General features: G+C 40.0%; 1 protein-coding gene and 1 long non-coding RNA gene across 3 annotated transcripts in view; one reads left to right on the plus strand and one right to left on the minus strand.

Annotated features, from left to right (window-relative positions):
* The window catches only part of LOC100938048 (uncharacterized), a 162748-nt gene that overhangs the window by 103716 nt on the left and 34891 nt on the right, over positions 1-24141 (plus strand). The gene's annotated exons all lie outside the window — the stretch shown is intronic.
* LOC129057929 (large ribosomal subunit protein eL42-like) lies at positions 19549-19923 on the minus strand. Its single transcript, XM_054549122.1, has one exon. The coding sequence runs from the start codon at positions 19921-19923 to the stop codon at positions 19549-19551; it is 375 nt and encodes a 124-aa protein (XP_054405097.1).

The following is a 24141-nucleotide window of genomic DNA, read 5'->3' on the forward strand; positions in this document are numbered from 1 at the left end:
CCTTTTCTCTAAGATCTGGAACATGACAAGGATGACCACTGTCACCACTGTTACTCAACATAATACTGGAAGTCCTAGACAGAGCAATAAGGTAAGAGAAAGAAATTAAGGGCACCAAAATTGGAAAAAAAAGAAGTCAAATTATTCTTGTTTGCAGATCATATGATCTTATATTTGGAAAAACCTAAAGACTCCACAGAAAAACTATTAGAACTGACAAATTAAGTAAAGTTGCAGGATACAAAATCAGTGGCATTTCCATCTGCAAACAGTGAACAATCTGAAAAAGAAATCACAAAGATAATCTCATTTATAATAGCAACAAATACAATAAAATACCTAGGAATGAACTTAATCAAAGAAGTGAAAGATCTCTACAATGAAACTATAAAATATTGATGAAAGAAATTAAAGAGGACATAAAAATGGAACAATATTCCATGTTCATGGGTTGGGAGAATCAATATTGTTAAAATATTCAAATTTCTTTTTCAGCATCAATTGAGATGATCACATGGTTTTTGTCCTCCATTCTGTTGATATGATTGATGTATCACATTGATTGATTTGCATATGTTGGACCATCCTTGCATCCCTGGGATAAATCCCACTTGGTCATAGTAAATGATCTTTTTAACGTGCTGTTGCATTTACTTTGCTAGTATTTTGTTGAGGATTTTTGGATCAATATTCATTAGGGAAATTGTCCTGTAGTTTTATTTTTCTGATGTGTCTTTGTCTCATTTTGATATCAAGGTAATACTCGCTTTGTAGAATGAGTTTGGAAGTATCCTCTCCGCTATTGTTTTGGAATAATTTGAGTGGGGTTAGTATTAGTTCTTTAAAGGCTTGGTAGAATTCAAGAGTGAAGCCATTGGGTCCCAGACCTTTCTTTGCTGAGAGACCTTTTATTATGACTTTCATCTTGTTTCTTGTTATTGGTTTATTCAGGTTTTGGATTTCTTCATCGTTCAATCTTTTTAAAAAATCTTTTTGTTTTTTTTGAGACAGGATCTCACTCTGTTGCCCAGGCTGGAGTACAATGGTGTGATCACGGCTCCCTGTAGCCTTGTCCTCCTGGACACAGGTGGTCCTCCCACCTCAGCCTTCTGAGTAGCTGGGACTACAAACACACGCCACAATACCTGGCTAATTTTTGTACGGGGTTTTGCCATGTTGCTCTGGCTGGTTTCAAACTTCTGGGCTCAAGCAATCTGCCTGCTTTTGTCTCCCAAAGTGCTGCAATTAGAGGCGTGAGCCACCATACCCAGCCTATGGTTCAATCTTGATAGGTTGTATGTGCCTAGGAATTTGTTTATTCTGGATTTTTCAATTTATTGGAATATAGTTGGTCATAGTAGCTATTAATGATCCTTTGAGTTTCTGTGGTATTGGTTGCAATGTCTCCTTTTTTATCTCTGATTTTATGTATATGGGTCTTCTCTCTTTTTTCTTAGTCCGGCTAAAGGTTTGTCAATTTTTTATCTTTCCAAACACCAACTTTTTATTTTGTTGATTTTTTGTATTGTTTTCTTTGTTCCAATTTCATTTATTCCTGCTTTAATATTTATTATATCTTTTCTTCTACTAATTTTGAGTTTGGTTTATTCTTGCTTTTCTAGTTCTTTAAAGGCATCATTACTTTATTTATTGAAGTTTTTCTTCTTTTTTATTTTTTGTTTTTATTGAGGCAAGTTCTCACTCTGTTGCTCAGGCTGGAGTGCAGTGGCATGATCTTGTTTTACTGCAGCCTTGACCTCCCAGTTTCAAGCAATCCTCCCACCTCAGTCTCCTGAGTAGCTGGGACTACAGGTGTGCACCTCTGTGCTTGGCTAATTGTTTTGTATTTGTACAGACAGAGTGTCACCATGCTGCTCAGGCTGGTCTCGAACTCCTGAGCTCAAGCAATATGCCTGCCTTGGCCTCCCAAAGTGCTGGGATTACAGGCATGTGCCACTGCCCCACCCTTTTCTTTTTTGATGTAGACACTTATGACTTTAAATTTCCTTTTTAGTACTGCTTTTGCTGTATCCCATAGGGTTTGGTATGTTGTGTTTCCATTATCATTTGTTTCAATAAATTTGTCAATTTTCTTCTTAATTTCTTTATTGACCCACTGGTCATTCAGAAGCATATTATTTAATTTCAATGTGTTTTCATAGTTTCCAAAATTCCTCTTGGCATTGATTCCTAGTTTTATTCCATTATGGTTAGGGAAGAGAAGATACTTGATATTATTTCAATGTCTTGAATGTTTTAAGACTTGTACTGTGGGCTGGGTGCAGTGCCTCACGCTTGTAATCCCAGCACTTTGGGAGGCCGAGGCGGACAGATCACGAGGTCAAGAGATCAAGACCATCCTAACAAGGTGAAACCCTGTCTCTACTAAAAATACAAAAATTAGCCGGGCGTAGTGGCAGGCGCCTGTAGTCCCAGCTACTCGGGAGGCTGAGGCAGGAGAATGGCGTGAACCTGGGAGGCGGAGCTTGCAGTGAGCTGAGATTGTGCCACTGCACTCCAGTCTGGGCAACAGAGTGAGACTCTGTCTCAAAAAAAAAAAAAAAAAAAAAAAAAGACTTGTACTGTGACCTAGCGTATGGTTATCCTTGAGAATGATCCATCTACTGAGAAGAATGTGCATTCTATAGCCATGAGATGAAATGTTCTGTAAATATCTACTAGGTTCACTTGGTCTGTAATGCAGATTAAGAAAGATCTGAAATTGAGGTGTTGACATCTCCAGGAATTATTGTATTGGGGTCTATCTCTCCCTCTATCTCTAATAATACTTGCTTTATATATCTGGGTATTCCTATAGTTGTTACATCCTCTTGCTGAATTGACCCCTTAATAATCATATAATGCCATTCTTTCTCTCTTCTTATGGTTTTTGTCCCAAAATCTATTTTGTCTGATGTAGGTATAACTACCATTACTCTTTTTTGGTTTCCATTGACATGGAATATCTTTTTACAACTCTTTACTTTCAGTCTATGTGTGTCTTTATAAGTGAAGAGTGTTTCTTGTAGGCAACAGATCATGGAGGCTTGTTTATTATTATTATTATTTTTATTTTACTTTAAGTTCTGGTATACAAGTGCAGAACGTGTAGGTTTGTTACACAGGTATACGTGTGCCATGGTGGTTTGCTGCACGTGTCAAATCATCATCTAGGTTTTAAGCCCTGCATGTATTAGCTATTTGTCCTAATGCTTTCTCTCCCCTCATCCCCTGCTCTCCAACTGGCCCTGGTGCATGTTGTTCCCCTCCCTGTGTCCATGTGTTCTCATTGTTCAATTCACACTTATGAATGAGAATATGCAGTGTTTGGTTTTCTGTTCCTGTGTTAGTTTGCTGAGATGATGGCTTCCAGCTTCATCCATGTCCCTGCAAAGGACATGATCTCATTCCTTTTTATGGCTACATGGTATTCCATGGTGTACACATATCACATTTTCTTTTTTTTCTTTATTATTATTATTATTATACTTTAGGTATATCTCCCAATGCTATCCCTCCCCCCTCCCCCCACCCCACAACAGTCCCCAGAGTGTGATGTTCCCCTTCCTGAGTCCATGTGTTCTCATTGTTCACTTCCCACCTATGAGTGAGAATATGTGGTGTTTGGTTTTTTGTTCTTGCGATAGTTTACTGAGAATGATGATTTCCAATTTCATCCATGTCCCTACAAAGGACATGAACTCATCATTTTTTATGGCTGCATAGTATTCCATGGTGTATATGTGCCACATTTTCTTAATCCAGTCTATCATTGTCGGACATTTGGGTTGGTTCCAAGTCTTTGCTATTGTGAATAATGCCACAATAAACATACGTGTGCATGTGTCCTTATAGCAGCATGATTTACAGTCCTTTGGGTATATACCCAGTAATGGGATGGCTGGGTCAAATGGTATTTCTAGTTCTAGATCCCTGAGGAATCGCCACACTGACTTCCACAAGAGTTGAACTAGTTTACCGTCCCACCAACAGTGTAAAAGTGTTCCTGTTTCTCCACATGCTCTCCAGCACCTGTTGTTTCCTGATTTCTTAATGATTGCCATTCTAACTGGTGTGAGATGCTATCTCATTGTGGTTTTGATTTGCATTTCTCTGATGGCCAGTGATAGTGAGCATTTTTTCATGTGTTTTTTGGCTGCATAAATGTCTTCTTTTGAGAAGTGTCTGTTCATGTCCTTCGCCCACTTTTTGATGGAGTTGTTTGTTTTTTTCTTGTAAATTTGTTTGAGTTCATTGTAGATTCTGGATATTAGCCCTTTGTCAGAAGAGTAGGTTGTGAAAATTTTCTCCCATTTTGTAGGTTGCCTGTTCACTCTGATGGTAGTTTCTTTTGCTGTGCAGAAGCTCTTTAGTTTAATTAGATCCCATTTGTCAATTTTGGCTTTTGTTGCCATTGCTTTTGGTGTTTTAGACATGAAGTCCTTGCCCATCCCTATGTCCTGAATGATAATGCCTAGGTTTTCTTCTAGAGTTTTTATGGTTTTAGGTCTAATGTTTAAGTCTTTAATCCATCTTGAATTGATTTTTGTATAAGGTGTAAGGAAGGGATCCAGTTTCAGCTTTCTACATATGGCTAGCCAGTTTTCCCAGCACCATTTATTAAATAGGGAATCCTTTCCCCATTGCTTGTTTTTCTTAGGTTTGTCAAAGATCAGATAGTTGTAGATATGTGGCGTTATTTCTGAGGGCTCTGTTCTGTTCCATTGATCTATATCTCTGTTTTGGCACCAGTACCATGCTGTTTTTGTTACTGTAGCCTTGTAGTATAGTTTGAAGTCAGGTAGTGTGATGCCTCCAGCTTTGTTCTTTTGGCTTAGGATTGACTTGGCAATGCGGGCTCTTTTTTGGTTCCATATGAACTTTAAAGTAGTTTTTTCCAATTCTGTAAAGAAAGTCAGCTTGATGGGGATGGCATTGATCTGTAAATTACCTTGGGCAGTATGGCCATTTTCACGATATTGATTCTTCCTACCCATGAGCATGGAATGTTCTTCCATTTGTTTGTATCCTCTTTTATTTCCTTGAGCAGTGGTTTGTAGTTCTCCTTGAAGAGGTCCTTCACATCCCTTGTAAGTTGGATTCCTAGGTATTTCATTCTCTTTGAAGCAATAGTGAATGGGAGTTCACTCATGATTTGGCTCTCTGTTTGTCTGTTGTTGGTATATAAGAATGCTTGTGATTTTTGTACATTGATTTTGTATCCTGAGACTTTGCTGAAGTTGCTTATCAGCTTAAGGAGATTTTGGGCTCAGACAATGGGGTTTTCTAGATATACCATCATGTCATCTGCAAACACGGACAATTTGACTTCCTCTTTTCCTAATTGAATACCCATTATTTCCTTCTCCTGCCTAATTGCCCTGGCCAGAACTTCCAACACTATGTTGAATAGGAGTGGTGAGAGAGGGCATCCCTGTCTTGTGCCAGTTTTCAAAGGGAATGCTTCCAGTTTTTGCCCATTCAGTATGATATTGGCTGTGGGTTTGTCATAGATAGCTCTTATTATTTTGAGATACGTCCCATCAATACCTAATTTATTGAGAATTTTTAGCATGAAGGGTTGTTGAATTTTGTCAAAGGCCTTTTCTGCATCTATTGAGATAATCATGTGGTTTTTGTCTTTGGTTCTGTTTATATGCTGGATTACATTTATTGATTTGCGTATATTGAACCAGCCTTGCATCCCAGGGATGAAGCCCGCTTGATCATGGTGGATAAGCTTTTTGATGTGCTGCTGGATTCGGTTTGCCAGTATTTTATGGAGGATTTTTGCATCAATGTTCATCAAGGATATTGGTCTAAAATTCTCTTTTTTGGTTGTGTCTCTGCCCGGCTTTGGTATCAGGATGATGCTGGCCTCATAAAATGAGTTAGGGAGGATTCCCTCTTTTTCTGTTGATTGGAATAGTTTCAGAAGGAATGGTACCAGTTCCTCCTTGTACCTCTGGTAGAATTCGGCTGTGAATCCATCTGGTCCTGGACTCTTTTTGGTTGGTAAGCTATTGATTATTGCCACACTTTCAGCTCCTGTTATTGGTCTATTCAGAGATTCAACTTCTTCCTGGTTTAGTCTTGAGAGAGTGTATGTGTCGAGGAATTTATCCATTTCTTCTAGATTTTCTAGTTTATTTGCATAGAGGTGTTTGTAATATTTTCTGATGGTAGTTTGTATTTCTGTGGGATCGGTGGTGATATCCCCTTTATCATTTTTGATTGCATCTATTTGATTCTTCTCTCTTTTTTTCTTTATTAATCTTGCTAGTGGTCTATCAATTTTGTTGATCCTTTCAAAAACTAGCTCCTGGATTCATTTATTTTTTGAAGGGTTTTTTGTGTCTCTATTTCCTTCAGTTCTGCTCTGATTTTAGTTATTTCTTGCCTTCTGCTAGCTTTTGAATGTGTTTGCTCTTGCTTTTCTAGTTCTTTTAATTGTGATGTTAGGGTGTCAATTTTGGATCTTTCCTGCTTTCTCTTGTGGGCATTTAGTGCTATAAATTTCCCTGTACACACTGCTTTGAATGCATCCCAGAGATTCTGGTATGTTGTGTCTTGGTTCTCGTTGGTTTCAAAGAACATCTTTATTTTTGCCTTCATTTCGTTATGCACCCAGTAGTCATTCAGGAGCAGGTTGTTCAGTTTCCATGTAGTTGAGTGGTTTTGAGTGAGATTCTTGATCCTGAGTTCTAGCTTGATTGCACTGTGCTCTGAGAGAGTTTGTTATAATTTCTGTTCTTTTACATTTGCTGAGGAGAGCTTTACTTCCAAGTATATGGTCAATTTTGGAATAGGTGTGGTGTGGTGCTGAAAAAAATGTATATTCTGTTGATTTGGGGTGGAGAGTTCTGTAGATGTCTATTAGGTCTGCTTGGTGCCGAGCTGAGTTCAATTCCTGGGTATCCTTGTTGACTTTCTGTCTCGTTGATCTGTCTAATGTTGACAGTGGGGTGTTAAAGTCTCCCATTATTAATGTGTGGGAGTCTAAGTCTCTGTGTAGGTCACTCAGGACTTGCTTTATGAATCTGGGTGCTCCTGTATTGGGTGCATATATATTTAGGATAGTTAGCTCTTCTTGTTGAATTGATCCCTTCACCATTATGTAATGGCCTTCTTTGTCTCTTTTGATCTTTGTTGGTTTAACGTCTATTTTATCAGAGACTAGGATTGCAACCCCTGCCTTTTTTTTGCTTTCCATTTGCTTGGTAGATCTTACTCCATCCTTTTATTTTGAGCCTATGTACGTCTCTGTACGTGAGATGGGTTTCCTGAATACAGCACGCTGATGGGTCTTGACTCTTTATCTGATTTGCCAGTCTGTGTCTTTTAATTGGAGCATTTAGTCCATTTACATTTAAAGTTAATATTGTTATGTGTGAATTTGATCCTGTCATTATGATGTTAGCTGGTTATTTTGCTTGTTAGTTGATGCAGTCTCTTCCTAGTCTCAATGGTCTTTACATTTTGGCATGATTTTGCAGCGGCTGGTACCGGTTATGCCTTTCCATGTTTAGTGCTTCCTTCAGGAGCTCTTTTAGGGCAGGCCTGGTGGTGACAAAATCTCTCAGCATTTGCTTGTCTGTAAAGTATTTTATTTCTCCTTCACTTATGAAACTTAGTTTGGCTGAATATGAAATTCTGGGTTGAAAATTCTTTTCTTTAAGAATGTTGAATATTGGCCCCCACTCTCTTCTGGCTTGTAGAGTTTCTGCTGAGAGATCCGCTGTTAGTCTGATGGGCTTCCCTTTGAGGGTAACCCGACCTTTGTCTCTGGCTGCCCTTAACATTTTTTCCTTCATTTCAACTTTGGTGAATCTGACAATTATGTGTCTTGGAGTTGCTCTTCTCGAGGAGTATCTTTGTGGCATTCTCTGTATTTCCTGAATTTGAATGTTGGCCTGCCTTGCTAGATTGGGGAAGTTCTCCTGGATAGTATCCTGCAGAGTGTTTTCCAACTTGGTTCCATTCTCCCCATCACTTTCAGGTACACCAATCAGACGTAGATTTGGTCTTTTCACATAGTCCCATATTTCTTGGAGGTTTTGCTCGTTTCTTTTTATTCTTTTTTCTCTAAACTTCCCTTCTCACTTCATTTCATTCATTTCGTCTTCCATCACTGATACCCTTTCTTCCATTTGATTGCATCGGCTTCTGAGGCTTCTGCATTCTTCATGTAGTTCTCGAGCCTTGGTTTTCAGCTTCATCAGCTCCTTTAAGCACTTCTCTGTATTGGTTATTCTAGTTATACATTCTTCTAAATTTTTTTCAAAGTTTTCAACTTCTTTGCCTTTGGTTTGAATATCCTCCTGTAGCTCGGAGTAATTTGATTGTCTGAAGCCTTCTTCTCTCAGCTGGTCAAAGTCATTCTCCGTCCAGCTTTGTTCCGTTGCTGGTGAGGAACTGCGTTCCTTTGGAGGAGGAGAGGCACTCTGCTTTTTAGAATTTCCAGTTTTTCTGCTCTGTTTTTCCCCCATCTTTGTGGTTTTATCTACTTTTGGTCTTTGATGACGGTGATGTACAGATGGGTTTTTGGTGTGGATGTCCTTTCTGTTTGTTAGTTTTCCTTCTAACAGACAGGACCCTCAGCTGCAGGTCTGTTGGAGTACCCGGCCGTGTGAGGTGTCAGTCTGCCCCTGCTGGGGGGTGCCTCCCAGTTAGGCTGCTCGGGGGTCGGGGGTCAGGGACCCACTTGAGGAGGCAGTCTGCCCGTTCTCAGATCTCCAGCTGCATGCTGGGAGAACCACTGCTCTCTTCAAAGCTGTCAGACAGGGACATTTAAGTCTGCAGAGGTTACTGGTGTCTTTTTGTTTTTCTGTGCCCTGCCCCCAGAGGTGGAGCCTACAGAGGCAGGCAGGCCTCCTTGAGCTGTGGTGGGCTCCACCCAGTTCGAGCTTCCCAGCTGCTTTGTTTACCTAAGCGAGCCTGGGCAATGGCGGGTACCCCTCCCCCAGCCTCGCTGCCACCTTGCAGTTTGACCTCTGACTGCTGTGCTAGCAATCAGTGAGACTCTGAGGGCATAGGACCCTCTGAGCCAGGTGCGGGATATAATCTCCTGGTGCGCTGTTTTTTAAGCCCATCGGAAAAGCGCAGTATTCGGGTGGGAGTGACCCGATTTTCCAGGTGCCTTCTGTCACCCCTTTCTTTGACCAGGAAAGGGAACTCCCTGACGTCTTGTGCTTCCCGAGTGAGGCAATGCCTTGCCCTTCTTTGGCTCACGCACAGTGCACGCACCCACTGACCTGCGCTCACTGTCTGGCACTCCCTAGTGAGATGAACCCAGTACCTCAGATGGAAATGCAGAAATCACCCGTCTTCTGAGTCGCTCACGCTGGGAGCTGTAGACCAGAGCTGTTCCTATTGAGCCATCTTGGCTCCTCCCCCCCACATTTTCTTTATCTAGTCTGTCATTGTTGAGCATTTGGGTTGGTTCCACATCTTTGTTATTGTAAATAGTGCTGCAATAAACATGTGTGCATGTGTCTTTATAGTAGAATGATTTATAATCCTTTAGGTATATACCCAGTAATGGGGTTGCTGGATCAAATGGTATTTCTGGTTCTAGATCCTTGAGAAATTGCCACATTGTCATCTACAATAGTTGAACTAATTTACATTCCCACCAACAGTGTAAAAGCATTCCTTTTTCTCCACAGCCTTGCCAGCATCTATTGTTTCTTGACTTCTTAATAATCACTGTTCTGACTGGCATGAGATGGTATCTCATTGTGGTTTTGATTTGCATTTCTCTAATGATCAGTGATGATGAACTTTTTTTCATACGTTTGTTGGCCACATAAATGTCTTCTTTTGAGAAGTGTGTGTTCATGTGCTTTGCCCACTTTTTGATGAGGTTGTTTGTTTTTTTCCTGTAAATTTGTTTAAGTTCCTTGTAGATTCTGGATATTAGAGTTTGTCATATGGGTAGATTGCAAAAATTTTCTCCCATTCTGTAGGTTGCTTATTCACTCTGATGATAGTTTATTTTGCTGTGCAGAAGCTCTTTAGTTTAATTAGATCTCATTTGTCAATTTTGGCTTTTGTTGTAATTGCTTTTGGTGTTTTCATCATGAAGTCTTTGCCTATGCCTATGTCCTGAATGATATTGCCTAGGTTTTCTTCTAGGGGTTTTATGGTTTTGGGTTTTACATTTAAGTTTTTAATCCATCTTGAGTTAGTTTTTGTATAAGGTGTAAGGAAGGGTCTAGTTTCAATTTTCTGCATATGACTAGCCATTTTCCCCACATCATTTATTAAATAGGCAATCATTTACCTATTGCTTGTTTTTGTCAGGTTTGTCAAAGATCAGATGGTTGTAGATATGTGAGGTATCTGTTGTGTTCCATTGGTCTATATGTCTCTTTTGGTACCAGAACCATGCTGTTTTGGTTACTGTGGCCTTGTAGTATAGTTTGAAGTCAGATAGCATGATGCCTCCAGCTTTGTTCTTTCTGCTTAGGATTATCTTGGCTATACAGGCTCTTTTTTGTTTCCATATGAAATTTAAAGTACCTTTTTCTAGTTCTGTGAATAATGCCAATGGTAGTTTGATGGGAATAGCATTGAATCTATAAATTACTTTGGGCAGTATGGCCATTTTCATGATATTGATTCTTTCTATCAATGAGGATGGAATATTTTTCCATTTGTTTGTGTTCTCTCTTATTTCCTTGAGCAGTGGTTTGTCAGTACTCCTCGAAGAGGTCCTTTATACCCCCTGTTAGCTGTATTCCTAGGTATTTTATTCTCTTTGTAGCAATTGTGAATGGGAATGGGAATTGTGAATGGGAGTTCATTCATGATTTGGCTGTCTGTCTATCGTTCGTGTGTAGGAATGCTTGTGATTTTGCATATTGGGCTGAGATGATGGGGTTTTCTAAATAGTCAATCAGTCATCTGCAAACAGAGACAATTTGACTTCTTCTCTTCCTATTTGAATACCCTTTCTTTCTTTCTCTTGCCTGATTGCCCTGGCCAGAACTTCCAATACTATGTTGAATAGGAGTATTGAGAGGGGGCATCCTTGTCTTGTGCCGGTTTTCAAAAAGAATGCTTCCAGCTTTTCAGTATGATATTGGCTGTGAGTTTGTCATAAATGGTTTTTATTATTTTGAGATATGTTCCATTAATACTTAGTTTATTGAGAGTTTTTAACATGAAGGGATGTTAAATTTTATCAAAGGCTTTTTCTGCATCTATTGAGATAATCATGTGGCTTTTGTCAGTGATTCTGTTTATGTGATGGATTATGTTTATTGATTTGTGTATGTTGAACCAGCCTTGCATCCCAGGAGTGAAGTCGACTTGATCAAGATGGATAAGCTTATTGATGTGCTGCTGGATTCGGTTTGCCAGTATTTTATTGAGGATTTCTGCATCAATGTTCACCAGGGATATTGGCCTGAAGCTTTCTTTTTTTGTTGTGTCTCTGCCAGGTTTTGGTATCAGGGTGATGGTGGCTTCATGAAATGAGTTAGGGAGGAATCCCTCCTTTTCAATTGTTTGGGATAGTTTCAGAAGGAATGGTACCAGCTCCTCTTTGTACCTCTGGTAGAATTTGGCTGTGAATCCATCCAGTCCTTGGATTTTTTTGGTTGGTAGGCTATTAATTACTGCCTCAATTTCAGAGCTTGTTATTGGTCTATTCAGGGATTCAGCTTCTTCCTGGCTTAGTCTTGGGCAGGTGTATGTGTCCAGGATTTTATCCATTTCTTCTAGATTTTCTAGTTTATTTGCACAGAGGTGTTTATAGTTTTCTTTGATGGTAGTTTGTACTTCTGTGGGGTCAGTGGTGATGTCTCCTTTATCTTTTTTTATTGTGTCTATTTGATTCTTCTCTCTTTTCTTCTTTATTAGTCTAGCTAGCAATCTATTTATTTTGTTATTTTTTTCAAAAAACCAGCTCCTGGATTCACTGATTTTTTTGAAGGGCTTTTCATGTCTCTATCTCTTTCAGTTCTGCTCTGATCTTAGTTATTTCTTGTCTTCTGCTAGCTTTTAGATTTGTTTGCTTTTGCTTCTTTAGCTCTTTTAATTGTGATGTTATGGTGTTGATTTGAGATATTTCTAGCTTTCTAATGTGGGTATTTAGTGCTGTAAGTTTCTCTTGTAACACTGCTTTAGCTGGGTCCCAGAGATTCTGGTACATTGTTTCTTTGTTCTCACTAGTTTCAAAGGACTTTTTGATTTCTGCTTTAATTCCATTATTTACCCAGGAATCACTCAAGAGCAGGTTGTTCAATTTCCATGCAGCTGTGTGCTTTTGAGTGCGTTTCTTAATCCTGAGTTCTAATTTGATTGCACTGTTGTCTGAGAGACTGTTTGTTATGATTTCGGTTCTTTTGCGTTTGCTGAGGAGTGTTTTACTTCCAATTATGTGGTTGATTTTAGAATAGGTGCCATGTGGCACTGAGAAAAATGTACATTCTGTTGATTTGGCATGGAGAGTTCTGTAGATGTCTATTAGGTCCGTTTGATCCAGAGGTGAGTTGAAGTCCTGAATATCCTTGTTAATTTTCTGTCATGTTGATCTGTTTAATATTGACAGTGGGGTGTTAAAGTCTCCCACTATTATTGTGTGGGAGTCTAAGTCTCTTTGTAGGTCTCTAAGAACTTGTTTTATGAATCTGGGTGCTCCTGTATTGGGTGCATATATATTTAGGATAGTTAGCTCTTCTTGTTGAATTGGTTCCTTTACCATTATGGAATGCCCATCTTTATCTATTTTGATCTTTGTTGGTTTAAAATCTGTTTTGTCAGAGACCAGGATTGCAACCCCTGCTTTTTTTTTTTTTTTTTTTCCATTTGCTTGGTAAATTTTCCTTGGTAAATTTTTTTTAAAAATCCATGCAGTGACTCTATGTCTTTTGATTGGAGAGTTTAGTGTATTTACATTCAATGTTATTATTGATAAGAAGGAGTTGCTCCTGCCATTTTGTTACTTGTTTTCTGGTCTTTTTCTTCTTTCCTTCCTTCCTGTCTTCCTTTCAGTGAAGGTGATTTTCTCTGGTGGTATGATTTAATCTTTTGTTTTTTTATTTTTTGTGTATCTGTTGTATGTTTTTTGATTTGAGGTTACCATGAGGATTGCAAATACTATTTTATAACCCATTATGTTAAACTAATGACAACTTAACACTGCCTGCACAAACAAACAAGGAAAAAGAAAACTAATAAAAACTCTACACTCTAACTCTGTCCCCCTGCTTTTTAACTTTTCCTTGTGTCTATTTATATCTTATTGTAATGTCTATATGTTGAAAATTTGTTGTAGTTATTATTTTTGATTGGTTCATATTTAGTCTTTCTACTTAAGATATGAGTAGTTTACAAACTACAGTTAACAATGTTAAAGTTATTTGTGTTTTTCTGTGCTTACAATGACCAGTGAATTTAGTACCTTCAGATAATATCTTGTTGCTCATTAATATCCTTTCCTTTCTGGTTGAAGAACTTCCTTTAGCATTTCTTGTAGAGCAAGTCTGGTGTTGATGAAATACTTCAACTTTTGTTTGTCTATGAAAGTCTTTATTTCTCCTTCATGTTTGAGGGATATTTCCACGGTATATATTATTCTAGTGTAAAAGTTTTTTTCCTTCAGCACTTTAAGTATGTTATGCCCCTCTCTTCTGGCCTGTAAAGTTTCCACAGAGAAGTCTGCTGCTGGACATATTGGAGCTCCATTGTATGTCATTTGTTTCTTTTATCTTGCTGCTTTTAGGCTATCTTTTTTATCCTCGACCTTAGGGAGTTTGATTATGAAATGCTTTGATGTAGTCTTATTTGGGTTAAAGCTACTTGGTGTTCTATAACTTTCTTGTACTTGCATATTGATATCTTTCCCTAGATTTGGAAAGTCCTCCATTATTATTTCTTTTGTTGTTGTTGTTTTTGAGGCAGGGTCTTATTCTGTCTCCCAAGCTGGAGTGCAGTGGCACAATGTCATCTCATTGCAACCTCCAGCTCCTGGGTTCAAGTGATTCTCATGCCTCAGCCTCCTGAGTAACTGGGATTACAGGCGCACACCACCTCACCTGGCTAATTTTTGTATTTTTTCGTAAAGATGGGGTTTCACCATGTTGGCCAGGCTGGTCTTGAACTCCTGAACTCACGTGATCTGCCTGCCTCAGACTCCCAAAGTACTGGGATTACAGGTGTGAGCCACCATGCCCAGCCCGTTGTTTCTTTGAATAAACTTTCTACTCCATCTCTGTCTTTACCTCCTCTTTAAGGCCAATAACTCTTAGATTTACCTTTTTGAGGCTATTCTCTAGGTCTTCAAGGCATGCTTCATTCTTTTTTCTTTTGTCTCTTCTAACTGTATATTTTCAAATAGTGTGTCCTCAAGCTCACTAATTCTTTCTTCTCTTTGACCAATTCTGCTATAAAGAGACTTTGATGTGTTTTTCAATATGCCAATTGCATTTTTCAACTCCAAAATTTCTGTTTGATTCTTTGAAGTTATTTCAATCTCTTTGTTAAATTTATCTGATAGAATCTGAATTCCTTCTGTGTCATCTTGAATTTCTTTGAATTTCCTCAAAATAGATTTTGAATTATTTGTCTGAACAGTCACATGTTTCTCCAGGTTGGTCTTTGGTTATTTATTTAGTTTGTTTGGTGAGGCCATTTTTCTTGGATAGTCTTGATGCTTATGGATGTTAATTGGTGTCTGGGCATTGAAGAATTTTGTGTTTATTGTAGTCTTAACTGTCTGGGCTTGTTTGTGCCTGTCCTTCTTGGGAAGGTTTTCCAGGTATTCAAAGGGACTTGGGTGTTGTGATATAATGTCTGTATTGGGGCACCCCAAGGCCAGTAATACTGTAGTTCTTGCAGATTCATAGAGGTACTGCCTTGGTTTTGGATAAGGTCTGGAAGAATTCTCTCAATTACCAGGAAGAGACTCTTGTTCTCTTCTCTTACTTTCTCCCAAACAGAGTGTCTCTCTCTCTCTCTCCCTCTCTCTGTCTGTGCTGAGCCACCTGGAGCTGGGGTGGGTTGACATGAGCAGTCATGTAGCCACCACCATTGGGACTATGCGGGGTCAGATCTTAAGCCAGCATAGCACTGGGTCTTGCCCAAGGCCTGCTGTAACCATTACATGGCTATCACCTATATTTACTTAAGGCTTTAGGGCTCTACAATCAGCAGGTGGCAAAGCCAGACAGGCTTGTACCATTCCCTTCAGAGCTACAAGTTCTCCCAGGCCCTGGGTGGACCTAGAGATGCCTTCAGGGCAATAGGCTCCCCTCTAGCCCAGGACATAAAATGCCATCCAAGAGCCAACACCTGGTATCGGGGACCCCAAGAGACTGCTTGGTGCTCTACCCCACTGTGACTGAGTTGGTACTTAAGGTGCAAGACAAAGTTCCCTTTACTTTTCTGTCTGCTTTTATCAAACAGAAGGAGTCTTTCAATATAGCCACCATAGCTGGGAATGTGCTGGGTTTCATCTGAAGCCAGTACAGCTCAGAGTCTCACCTAAGGTGTATGACCTGGGTATTGCTGCTCATTCTTCAGAGCCCAAGAGCTCTGTAGTCAGCAGGTGACAATGCTGCCAGGACTGGGTCCTTCCTTTCAAGGCAATGGGCTCCCTTCTGGCGCAAAGTGTGTCTAGATATGTTGTCTGAAAGCTAGGGTCTGAAACGGGGACCTTGCAACTCTGCCTTGTGCCCTGTCCTACTGTTGCTAAGCTGATATCTGGGAGGCAAAACTCCTCTTTAATCCTCCCTCTCCTCTGTCAGTAGAAGGAAGAAGCTACTTTTATTACTGCAAGCTGAACAGCCTTGGGTTGTGGGAGGGGTGGTGCAGGCCCTCCCTTAGCTGCCTTGCTTGGTATCTCACTAGGTTGCATGCCCCCAACATCCACTGGCTCTGAGCCCAGCACAACACTAGAGTTGCCTAGGAACTGTAGTCCTTGTGGCCAAGACTGCCTTTCAGGTTTATTTAGAACCCCAGAGCAGTTTAGCCTGTGGTGGCGAGGCTTGTCAAAACTCAATTTCCAACAACTAGGATGGGCAATTCTTCTCTTGCTAGGGTTGGTTTACATGGTCCCTCCATTGGTGGGCATCAGCTGAGTTTAGCCTGGTTTTGCTTTCTGCCATGATATGGCAGCATTGAGCTCAATGCAGGGTCCCACAATCACTAGGCAATCTCCCTGTCCCAAATGCATGGATTCTCTGTGCCACATGGCTGCTATCAGGGGATGGGGAGGAGTGGCATTGGTGATTCAAGACTGTCTTTCCTACGCTCTTCGGTGCCTCTTTCAGCAATATGAAGTTAAAACCAGGTGCTGTGATTGCTCATGTGACTTTTTGTTCTTATGAAGGTGCTTTTTTGTATGTAGATAGTTGTTAAATTTGGTGTTCCTGAGTGGGGGATGATTGGTGAAGGCTTCTGTTCAGCCACCCTGCTCTGCCCTCTCATGATTTTTTTTTCACATCCAATATCTTATTGATCTTCTTAGCAATTGATAAGGTAAGCAGACAGATGGTATTATCACCATTATGGATATAAAGAAATCTGTGTCTTTTTCTGCCTAAAACTCTGAAATGGCTTCTTACTGCACCTAGGATAAAGTTCAAAACTGTCCCTCTGATGTACAAGGCCCTGTGTGATATGGCTTGCTCCCAATCTCCTGTGTCTCTACTCTTCTCTTGTTATGTAGCCTTCCTTTAGTTCTACGAACATACTAAGCTCTTCCCTTTATGGAATTTTCAAGTATAAAGTTCCTTCTGTCTATAAATCTCTTTCCCCCTTTTCATCTTGCTAAGTTTCATCTGTTCTTTATATCTCAACTTAAATGCCATTTCCTCAAGAAATTTCAGCATCCTAGGCTAGGTTAGGGCCTTCTGTTCTACGCACTCATGACACTGTGGTTTTACTCTTCAGAACGCATATCACAATTGTTAGTCAAACAATTATTTATATCATGACTTGTTTAATGTCTGCTTTCACCATTAGGGTCTAATCTTCATGAGGATTGGGGCTGCCTGTCTTCCTTATTCTTTATGCTCAGAATTAAGTGCAATTTCTGAAACACCCCAAGCACTGCACCACATTTGTTAAATGAATAAATAAAGTGAGTAATACAAAGTCACATAAAAAAGCTAAACTAAGAAATCTAGATTCCCGGTTCAGTAGTTCTTCTACTACACCAAGTATATAAGGCAGCAGATTGATAATATTGGTGATGTGGTTTTAAGAATTTGTAATTATTTCTCAGTAGAAACTGAATGAAATAGTAGGCAATGAATTTTTATCATTTTATGAAAGAAGAAAGATATAAAATTTAATAGTAATGTTGATTTCATAGAATGGGAAAATATGTTTACAATGTAATAAAACAGCTGTTTAAATAAATAGCTACAAAGATATAGAGTATAGGTATTTATATGGCCTAGATGACTTTTTAGTTTTAACATGAGTTTTTGAAAGACAACTTGGAAATTGAAATTGTGGATTAAACATTAGGGCAGCCATGTGAGTTTTGTTTTCCAAAGTTCTAAAATCTTAGTTTATAAAAAGCCTTTGCATCCAGGTGTGGTGACATGTGCCTGTAGTCCCAGCTACTTGGGAGGCTGAGGCAGGAGAATCAGTTGAGCCCAGGAATTTGAGGCTATAGTGAGCTATGATTGCACCTGTGAATAGCCATTACACTTCAGTCTGGGCAACATAGTGAGATCCCATATCTAAAAAAAGCTTTTGTTGTAAAAACAGTATATCAAGGAAAGATTGCCCACTCTAGGTACAGCTGTTACAGGTCACACTCTCTGGGAAGAAAGTTCAGAGATTAGCATGCAGAAATTTTACTAGGGAATGTCCTTGGATCAACACCTGTAAGGGAATGAAGAATGCAGGATGATTGGAGAGAAAATTTGAACTGTATTGTAGTCACAACAGATATCTCAGCTGACTCTCAGGAACTATGGAGCTAAAATGGCCCTGGGCCAATGACAGTGAGCCTTTGTAGCCCTGTATTGATCAGTCATTTGATGCCAGTTGCCCTGGGAAGGGAGCATGACATTGGAAGAGGTGGCTCTCATTAGCTGAGGGCAATATCTTGAGGAACAATCAGCTGTGAGCTGCCCATCACTAATACTCATGGTAGCTGGGAGAATGAGTGTTTCTGGCCTGAAGTGAAGGGGTGATCTGGATAGCACATTAAAATGTCTATTAAAGTTTACTGCTTGTGCTGCTCAGATCCATTTGCCAGTAAAAGTTCTGGGAACAACTCCTTCAGGGTTTTGGTGGGTTTCTTTTCTGGGTGAAAACTTCCAAGAAGATTACTGGGATGTATCCCACTGCTACAGCTGGTCTTCAGACTGGACAGAATCCAGCTCATGGTGGACAGTCCTGACAGCATGGTTATTTACTGTTCTGTGGACCATGCCTCCATTTCCACCAGGGCCCAGTAGCATGTCAAGAGCTGTGTTTTTTGGAAGGTACCTAATTTTCCACTGCTGGTAGTATGCCTTGCTCTAGAATGCTAGGATTCTTTTTTTTTTTTCTTCTTTTTTGAGATGGAGTCTTGCTCTGTTGCCCAGGCTAGAGTGCAGTGGCACAATCTTGGCTCACTGCAAGCTCCGCCTCCCGGGTTCAAGAGATTCTCCTGCTTCAGACTCCCGAGTAGCTGGGACTACAGGCACCTGCCACTATGCCCAGCTAATTTTTGTATTTTTAGTAGAGATGGGATTTCACCATGTTGGCCAGGATGGTCTTGCTCTCTTGACTTTGTGATTCGCCCATCTTGGTAGAATGCTAGGATTCTTTTTTCTTTTCTTTTTTTTTTTTTTTTTTTGAGATGGAATCTTGCTCTCTCACCCAGGCTGGAGTGCAATGGCATGATCTTGGCTCACTGCAACCTCCGCCTCCTGGGTTCAAGCGATTCTCCTGCCTTAGCCTCCTGAGTAGCTGGGGCTACAGGTGCCCACCACCATGCCCAGCTAATTTTTGAATTTTTAGTAGAGACGGGGTTTCGCCACGTTGGTCAGGCTGGTCTCGAACTCCTGACCTCGTGATCCGCCCGCCTCGGCCTCTGAAAGTGCTGGGATTACAGATGTGAGCCACCACGCCTGGCCGAATGCTAGAATTCTTAATTGTGATTCCCATATCGTGGCTTGCTATGAACTCCACACAGTGTTTTTTCCCATCACAAGTACCTGTAAGCCCATAGAGTCTGTTGTGTTCTATTGCCCAAGTGGAGGACTGTTTGTATCATGACCTGAACTTGCTGCAGAACCCTTTCCAGCATTGGGCTGCCTTTAAAATTGTCAGCCTTTCATGCTTTCTGGTATATAGGTTAGAGTAATATTCGCAAGTGTAGAATATGCTTCCTCCAGAACTCAAGAGGCCTGCCAGACATTTTACTTCTTTCTTTGTGGTGGGAGGCAGGAGATGCAATTTCTTCTTTTATTTTGAGAGGATGTCCCAGGATGATCCCAGATCATTGGACCCTCTCCCAATATTTTACTGATGTTGCAGACCTTTTAATCTTTGTAGGGCTTACCTCTGCCCATCAGAGTGATACATTTGTTTTTAACATAATATCAAAATTGTATTTTCTTCATAATAAAACAAAAGATGATTCTTAGAACTGGATATCACTTGGCCCTTTATCTTCTTATTTCCTCCCAGTTCAAAATGCTTGCATCTCTTCATAGCCAGCATTCTCTTAGATCTGCAGTTAGTCTCAACACACTGAAGCCTCAGCACAATATTCTTTGTACTTTTAGCCTTTTTGTAGAAAACCAGCTTAGTTTGCCCACCATAGCCACTCTGCTTCCTGTCATAATGCCACTTTTCCTGGGCATATGGAGAATCCTTGCCCTTCCTGTACTGTATCATTTTGTGGGGTTGGTGCTTGCCACACTTCTTACAGAATGTCGGGTGGGTTTTAAGAATGTTTGCCATGTTTGCTGGAGCACTATCAGCACGGAAAGCCAAAGTGTAATATGTTCTACTAAAGCTTCCAACATACTTGCTACTTCTCGATATTCTGGTCCAATTTACATATCATTGATATGGCAGACCAATGCGATGCTCCACAACACAGCAGCATGATCCAGGTCTCTTTATACCACATCATTATATAGAGTAAGAGAGTTAAATTAGCTCTTGGGCAAGGTTGTGCATGTACACTGTTGCGAGAACTATTTCTGATAGAGATGGAAAAGAATGCATAAGCCAGATCAATGGCTGCACTCCATGTACTAGAGGCTGTTAATCTGCTGTAGCACCTGGCACAGTAGATGCAATGAGGGCTAGTGCTTGGTTGAGTTTGTGGTAGTTTACAGTTATCCTTCAGGATCTACCTGATTTTTCAGGGTCCAGACTGGTAAATTGAATGGAAATTAGGTGGCAACACCACCCCTAAGTCCTTTAGGTCTTTAAGGGTGGCACAAACATCTTCCAGTTTCCTCAAGATGTAATATTGTTTTTGTTTTACTTTCTTGGCTGGCCAAGAAACCAATGCTAAGGTTGTGCCAGCTACCAAAAAAGTCTTCTCCAATTGGAGTACCCACTGGGAGAGTCTGTGGATTCAGTGGACCGTCTGTGAGCTGGACTTTTTTTTTTTTTCAAACCGGGTCTCCACTCTAATAGAGGGTGGTGACTGATGCTTTGAGTTCTTAGGTATAAATGTCAGCATGGACCCTGGATCCAACAGTCTTCAAAATATTTGAAATTACCCTGTCCCCAGTATATGGTTGCCTGAGTAAATGGCTATAGGTCCCTTTTGGACTGGGGAATCATTACCATGTGTACTTGCCATGCTGTTGCAGAGCCTTCCTCCTGGGGACCCAGCATCTCCTTCAGTCAGTCAGTTTTGGGTCTCAAAACTGGCTCAGGTACAGAAACTGGGCAAGGGATTGGCCTTCTTATGTGCCCACAGCCTCCTGATCATCCATCTCTGATTTCTTTTGATTATGTGAATTGAGCAGTACCCTTGTTGCCATCCCATCTATATTTCCCTTAGGAATGCTATGTTCTATTAATCATCTCCATAGCTCTCTGTGAGTCAGACCCTCCAGGCTGCTGTTCCAATCTTGAGTGTTCACCTTACTTCTGGTGGCTATGTTCCTCTACCTGGTCTCCATTATTTTAGGATTTTATTATCCAGTCTGCTATCAAGGGGCTCAGTTTTATAATGGAATTTATTACTGTCAGCCCTGGCCAAAAGAAGACAGCCACCACTGAGCTTCTCAGTGATGCTGGTGTCCCTGTAGCTGGTGCATTTCTTATTGTTTTGGTAAACAGTGTCCTCTGGGCCTTGCAGCAGACCAAAGCTAGCTGGTGGATTTTCTGGTCTTACTTAATATATGTATGCTAGTATACCCATTTTTCTAAGCCCTTTGATCCCTCTTCTACCGTCTGCCATGGCAATTGGAGCATTGTTTACTAGACTTTGTTTTCTCTAAACTTCAAAGGATCATCCCAGTAGTGTGCTAATATGAATTTCCAGGGTCTTTGCCAGGATGTATAATCCTAATGAGGGCTTCAAAATAAGTAACTTTTCATTTATCCAACTTCATGTTCTACCTCCTTTGATCCAGCACTCTCAGCATCCAAGCCCATATGTACTTTCTTGCCTCCTATTGGTACATGTTGTCTAGATTCTGCAGCTCTTTGCAGATATTGTCTCTGTCTGCTCAGCGGGCCCAGCTTAACATAAACTATGTTTTGTTGTGACTTAATACTAGATAATGGTTGAATAACCAGGGAGAGAGGTTGGGGGAATGTTCTGAGGGGATCCATGCTGTCTTGCAAGATAGGTGCCTCTATATCATCTTCAAGCACAGGGGACATGCTAGATTTTTACAGGGAGGAGTGGGTTACTTCTGGAAGTCCAGAGAGTTCAGGAGAACCTGGTGACTCATGATTTTCAAAGATATGGTATTCCATATCTCAGGGTCTCATTTCTTCCAAATCAGAATCTTGGCCTTGGCGTACTGACTCAGAGGAACCAAGACTTCAACTCTGCTACTTATAGAGTTCAGTTTCTCATCCTCAGCTTTTTGTCCCTTGACTGAAGGAGATGAGACTCTTTATATGCTGCATTGAGGTGCTCTGACTTTGATAATTAGCCTTCAATTGCTGATTAATCACCCTCAGCCTTTCATTATCTTTCTCCAAAAGCACTGATTGCCCCAAGAAATAGCCTTCACTATCCTTACACTTGCCATCTCTCCCATATTTCTCAAGTGCATGAGACATTACACCTACCAGTCATTTTCTTCCAATGGATTACCATTTCAGTTCTTCAGTGGTGGAAACTTTAACAGTAGCACCACTGACACATGTCAGGGGCTATTTGTGCTCCATCTACCATAAGTGCGGAGATCATCAACACCAACTGGTCAGTTGGCAATTTGGCTCCATAATCCCATTTAAGAACCTTCTTTCTTGTCCCATGAGATTAATGTCTATGACAGAGTGAGGAAGCAGGAGTGGGCTGTCAGTTTGGGTTCCGGGGCTGGGATAGTCTATGCATGAGAGGGGCACAGTTGGCTCCACAATGAGGCTTGGACTTTGCACCCATGCATAGATTAGTCATTGCATGTAGGTTGCTTCTGGGGAGGGAGCATGACCTTGGGTGAGGTGGTATCTGGGTGATGTACTACAGTGTTCACTATGATAGCCTTTCATTTTCTACACAGTGTCCTTCTCTACCTTCCTCCTCTTAACAATTAGGATGGGTGCAAGAATAAAGCAGATGACTAATAAGTTGTCCTGTTGACTCCCCTTTGAAAACTATCCTGAAAAGTTAAAAATATGCCAGTCTAAGTTGTTTCCTTGTAATGTAAATACCCTAAGTGCTTACGGGCAATTGGATCTGCCAATCGATTTTATAGGCTTTGCAAATGTGAGGTGCTAAAAAAACTATTTTTTGCATAATTAAATGAACAAATAACCAAGTGCCTACCGTAGATCTGTGGTAAATCATTCCTTTAACCACAATGATTGGTTAAGAGCTGAAGTTAGATTCAGAAATCACCCAAGTGGAGTTATATGATCTTTAACTCTTCCTTGGGTAGAATGGAAACAGAAAGAGAACTGCATTCACACTCATTAGGCCTGGATACATGTTTTGACTGTGTTATTCATTATTCACAGGCTGTGGGAACTTGAGCAAATTACTTAACTTCCATGAGCTTTAGTCCCTTTATCTATATATTTAGTATAATACCTGTCCTGTTTTCCTCACAGTGTTCTTATGAGAATTAACATGAAATATTAGTAGCTAAAACATTAAAAGCTACAGAACATTATAACCTATGGGTGTTTATTATTATTATTACTACTACTAATATTGGTAATTCCCTTGCCTGTTGTAAGAAGCAGGAATGAGTCAGGGAACACAGAAATGGCCAAAATTTAAAGAAGGAGAATAGGAAGTTTGCACAAATAACTTCAAACTATGAATTATAAAAAATTAGCATGCAAATGGATGTTCCTAGCAGATGGTTTTGGGGCCATTTGTTATGTCTTAGGTTTTTTAGTGGGAATAACATAAAAGAATGACTAAATATTTGATTATTCAGTTAAACATGTATTTGTAATATTCATCTTTGTATTAAATTGAATCTCTTGCAGCATTTTCTTTTATATCTTCTTTATCATTCACAACTTCTGTTTCTCCCATGCATCATATAATGAGGCTCATTGTCAAAAGGGTGTTTATCTGGTGTTGATTTTTATCAATCTCCGTTAATTGTTCAGAGATGAGTGCACCATGCATGTGTTATGTTACATTATTTCTTTAAACCATACCATTAAGATTATGGATTTGGGTATCAATGAACATAAAATACCTTCATTGAAGGAACTATTTTATATCCTCACACAAAGACCTTATGTTATGCAATAGCAAGTAATAATAAAAATCATTGTTTCAAAAATACATTTTTTGACCCTGAAGCATGGATGGTTTTTGATTGGTCAGTATTCCACATGTTCACTTGTGAATGTTCAAATCCAACTTGTTTAAACTGTTACTTGTGTGATGGAACTATAAATAAAATAATATATACTTAATATATTATGTATACATATAATGTATACACTATATACTGCATGCCAAACCATTGAAATGCAGTATATGTATACATAGTCACATATACATAAAGATAT

Source organism: Pongo abelii, chromosome 1 (genome assembly GCF_028885655.2).
Source record: "Pongo abelii isolate AG06213 chromosome 1, NHGRI_mPonAbe1-v2.0_pri, whole genome shotgun sequence".
In the NCBI taxonomy this organism is placed as follows: Eukaryota; Metazoa; Chordata; class Mammalia; order Primates; family Hominidae; genus Pongo; species Pongo abelii.